This window comes from Rhagoletis zephyria, unplaced genomic scaffold (assembly GCF_001687245.7).
Source record: "Rhagoletis zephyria isolate East Lansing unplaced genomic scaffold, Rhagoletis_zephyria_1.1 Rzeph_scaffold_06680, whole genome shotgun sequence".
Classification (NCBI taxonomy): Eukaryota; Metazoa; Arthropoda; class Insecta; order Diptera; family Tephritidae; genus Rhagoletis; species Rhagoletis zephyria.
The window spans coordinates 26,736-31,352 of record NW_016163763.1 but is presented as its reverse complement, the minus strand read 5'-3'; the positions used below and the strand labels follow the sequence as shown (position 1 = coordinate 31,352).

Below are 4,617 nucleotides of genomic sequence, written 5' to 3'. Positions count from 1 at the left end.
GCACGCAAAGAAGAAATGTCTGGCAACACCAGCAAAGTTTTGAGACGATTTTGCGACGACTGCTAGAAAGGGGTGCTCACAGTTTGATGCTAAAGATGTCTCAAAATGTAGACGTCTACATTTTCAGACACAATTTGGAACGAACTGTGAACACCCCATATCATTCTTGAATCGTAACAGTATGCTGTCAAATGTCCAGTCAAATGTCAAATGTCCAAACTATCTCGCTTACGAGAGAAAGGACGCTTAAACGCTGTATGTATACGCAAAATTTTGTCGATTACTGGAGCCCGCAGTAAATAAATGTGAGATAAGTCAATTATATTAATATTCCCTTTTCCGATAGGAAACGTGTTTTGCTTTAAATTGTGAAAATATATGATTTGTAATAAAAATTAATAAAGGAAATGTGAAAAAAGATGGTTTTAATGAAAGTATAGTGAATTTCAGGGCATTCAAAGTTTTTGAGCCGTTGTTTATGAAAATCGAGAACTGTAAAAATAGGCAAAACCAAAATAGAGGTTTGCGGAATACGCCACCTTCAGTTCGCTACATCGTGTGTGAAGACGGCTGGTTATTGAAATTTTCGATGCCATATATCTAGATTTTGACCAATTTATCGGACGTCGACCATTCGGCATCGATCTGGTAACTATAGAAATTAAACGAATGTTATTTTGGCTTTCAGTACATTTTATTTCTCATTGCTTAAATTTTGTACGTCTCAGGTAGTTATGGCTTCTTCTAGCAACGAGAATGGCAATCTTATGGACGAGTTCGAGGAAGCGTTCCAGGCATGTCTTTTGTCGTTGACCAAATCAGAACCTAACACTGGCACTAACAAGGATGAGATCGAACTGGAGGTACAAAAAACAACGAATCGCTTTATTGACGTTGCCCGGCAGATGGAGGCATTCTTTCTACAAAAACGTTTTCTTGTATCCACACTGAAGCCCGATATGTTAATAAAAGATGAAAACCAGGACTTGCGCAATGAGATAGCACGCAAAGAACAGCTGCTGAACAAGCACTACAGTCGTTTGGAAGAATGGAAAGCTTGCTTGTCAGATATTCAAGCAAATCAAGGTGTGCACAATAGACCCATTGGAGGAGTAAGTAGTGGCATGGCTGCTATGAATGAATCAGCGGGAATGGGTGCAACTGGAATGTCGATACCTGGTGGTTTAAATATACCACAAGGCCCAAATAGACCTGTTTCCGGTGGAATGATAAGTAGTATACCAGCATACGGTGTACCCAGACGCTTCTAAAGCAAGCAATTAACTGACAGGCACATTTAAAACTACTGTAGCATACTTTTTAATTCATATCTTCGTGTTCTAATTTAATATCGAAACTTATTTGTATATTTAATAAAACTGAAAAAGCGTTCAAAACCATTTTCTAAATTACTTTTTTTAAATTATGAAAATCCGAGAATTCATAAAAATCTGTATACATGGTTTCACTTACAAGTTTGAATTCTTATTTAAGTTTAAATAGTATTAATTAGAACTATTGAATATCTTGATGTAAGCCAAATATCTTATGAGAAAAGAGTAATTAGTCATACATTACATGTGTTTTCAGCAGCTATTACGTCAATTAATTTAGTAGTTATGTTTATACTCATGTCTCGTACATACAAATGTATAATTATACCGGTTAATTTTTTACATTCATTCACAAAACATAAATGTTCAGAAAAACTAGCTCCCTTTAAGAGTTGCTGCTTCCACTTTTTTGTTGTGACACTGTTGTTTGCTTGTCCTGTGCCTGTGTCAATCCTGTAACAGTGCTAGTACGCGGCGTTAAGGAAACCACTTTCATATTTTGCAATGACTTCAGGTTTAATGTATTGCCCTGAAAATTAGGCGAAAGGAATATTTGCCCACCACCCTGTACAGCCAGAACTACACGGCCGACATTTGATGTTTTTGCACCCTGCCAATTTTTAAATATAAATTTAATTATTCATAAAAATGTATTCCATCTACAAATTCATACCTGCTGGGATGTATTCTTAACAGTAACCATCTGGGCCTGTGGCTGGGTCTGCTGTGCTACAGGCTGTAATTGGGAGTGGCCTGTTTGAACTGATTGCTGCACACGTATTGTTTGGCCGCTATTGCCGAGCACTAAAGTTTTAGGTAAATTCACCGTTGTGGTATTTGCTGATGTTTCCGGGCCATTATTCAAAACTACATTACTGGACGTAGTTGTACCGCCAACAAAGCTTCCAACTGGTAAAGTTGCTACGCGGTGTTGCATCGGAGACCCGGTAGATCCGACCGTTTTCACCGTCGGCACTTGTTGGACTCGCAATATTTGATTGCCCATTATAACGGTTTGCATTTGAGCACTGGAGTCTGCTGCAAGTACACCTACATTGCCACCCCCATTGGATGGTGTCGAATTGAAGCCCTTGTTTTGGTGCTGGGGCTAAGAAAAAAACTCATGTTTAATTTGTCTCTTAATAGAGTAGAACTCCACACCAGGTTTGTCATGTCTTCAGTGCTTTTCAAGATTTACTCAGAAAAATCTGATGTAGAGTTCTGCTCCGATTGTTGACGAGCAGTGAAATAGTAGTGCAGAACAAATAAAGTCTCAAATTTTACTTCAATTAAAAATATTTCAGTTTTTGGAATAAAAAGTAAGTTTAATGACTTGGTTTGTTATATATTTAGCCGGGATAGACAAAAACATATTTTTATAATTTTTAGTGGAACGAAGTCTGCACCGCACTCATGAAAAACGTGAAATTATTAAAACCCTTATGAAAAATGGGGAAAACATATAAAGAAGTGAAAAAATTGGTGGATGTTCAGCCTCCATGAATACGTTAACGTATGAAAATAAACCTGAAAAGCGGCAAACAGCAATTATCAACGACTACCATACGGCAAACTTATTATATATTCGAAGACTCGTCCCACAATGTCAGCTTGAAAAATTTGGACAACCTAAAGTTACCATATAGTGTTCATACGGTAAGGAGATGGCTCCGAGAACACAAGCTTTGTGCTAGAAGTGAGAAATCGTTATGTAGCAGTTATTAAAAACAACGGTCATGCTACCAAATACTAAGTAAATGTGCTAAATTTTAGTCTAAAATATAACAATTTAACACAAATTTATGACTTTTTGTTATGTGCTACTATTTTTCNGAATATTTCAGTTTTTGGAATAAAAAGTAAGTTTAATGACTTGGTTTGTTATATATTTAGCCGGGATAGACAAAAACATATTTTTGTAATTTTTAGTGGAACGAAGTCTGCACCGCACTCATGAAAAACGTGAAATTATTAAAACCCTTATGAAAAATGGGAAAACATATAAAGAAGTGAAAAAATTGGTGGATGTTCAGCCTCCATGAATACGTTAACGTATGAAAATAAACCTGAAACACGGCAAACAGCAATTATCAACGACTACCATACGGCAAACTTATTATATATTCGAAGACTCGTCCACAGTTACCATATAATGTTCATACGGTAAGGAGACGGCTCCGAGAACACAAGCTTTGTGCTAGAAGTGAGAAATCGTTATGTAGCAGTGATTAAAAACAACGGTCATGCTACCAAATACTAAGTAAATGTGCTAAATTTTAGTCTAAAAATTAACAATTTAACACAAATTTATGACTTTTTGTTATGTGCTACTATTTTTCTGCTCGCAGTAATTTACGTGAATTAATTTTGTTTAGTGTTTATGTAAATAAAACACTTTTGACCCCCCTCATTTAGTTATGAAATTGTCCTTCAGTTTTTCTAATTGTAAATGCAACTATTATTTTGGTTTTCTAGTAATTTAAAAAAATGTTAACCGTAAGTGCATTAATGTTGTACATAAAAAAGAAATGTTCACGAATTGATAACCTCCTCCTTTTTGGAATTCGGTTAAAAATAGCTGATGTAATTTATTGTTATACATTAAAGCTATTCTGATATTTATAGCCTATTTCCACCAAAGGCTTAACTGCAGTTAAGAGCTCAGAGAAGTCCCAATAATTTCAACATGGGGTGATCGGCAAGGTTTTTTTTCTTAAGTTTTGTTTTTTCCTTCCGCTTGCGTCTATTAATAGATTTCCTCTTTCGAGTTGTAAAGGAGAAAGGATATCTTTTTCCAATAAACATAAACTGCACTTAAGACTTGGTGGAAATCAACTAGTAGTAATCAAAAAAAATTATAATTATTACCAAAAACTTGAGCGAATTTTAGTTACCGGTTACAAAATGTTTGTTACCAGCGAAGAATACATATTTGTTATCTACTCCATTTACTCCAAAATCTCCAAATTTATTTACCTATTTTGGCTCTCTAGATTTCAAAATAAAAAAAAACACGCTTTACAAATCTTTTGTCACACCATTTAACATAGGCGAAAGCTTCACGCTCAATATTTATCGCGATATTGGATTGATTTGATTGGGATTGATGATATTGACAATACTTATTGCGATCCATAGGCTGTCATTTATCGTCATACAAATTTCACTATAAATATTGTGCGTGTAACATTCGCTTTACTTTCCTTCAAACATCAAAATTTTGTTTGAAATGCAAGGCTTGTATCCCTCCTGTTCTTTTTTGACTTCACTATCGACTTTTTTT

General features: G+C 35.3%; 2 protein-coding genes across 2 annotated transcripts; one reads left to right on the top strand and one right to left on the bottom strand.

The window, feature by feature from the left end:
- Positions 1-528: 528 nt before the first annotated feature.
- On the top strand, positions 529-1,409 carry LOC108373429 (mediator of RNA polymerase II transcription subunit 28-like). The gene is made up of 2 exons (XM_017629305.1): positions 529-648; positions 729-1,409. Exon 2 carries the CDS (start codon positions 735-737, stop codon positions 1,269-1,271), a length of 537 nt encoding a protein of 178 aa, XP_017484794.1. The 5' UTR covers positions 529-648; positions 729-734; the 3' UTR covers positions 1,272-1,409.
- Positions 1,410-1,463: 54 nt separating this feature from the next.
- On the bottom strand, positions 1,464-3,128 carry LOC108373428 (uncharacterized). The gene is made up of 2 exons (XM_017629304.1): positions 2,008-3,128; positions 1,464-1,944 (listed from the first exon to the last, which is right to left on the bottom strand). Exons 1-2 carry the CDS (start codon positions 2,353-2,355, stop codon positions 1,720-1,722), a joined length of 573 nt encoding a protein of 190 aa, XP_017484793.1. The 5' UTR covers positions 2,356-3,128; the 3' UTR covers positions 1,464-1,719.
- Between the last annotated feature and the right edge of the window lie 1,489 nt (positions 3,129-4,617).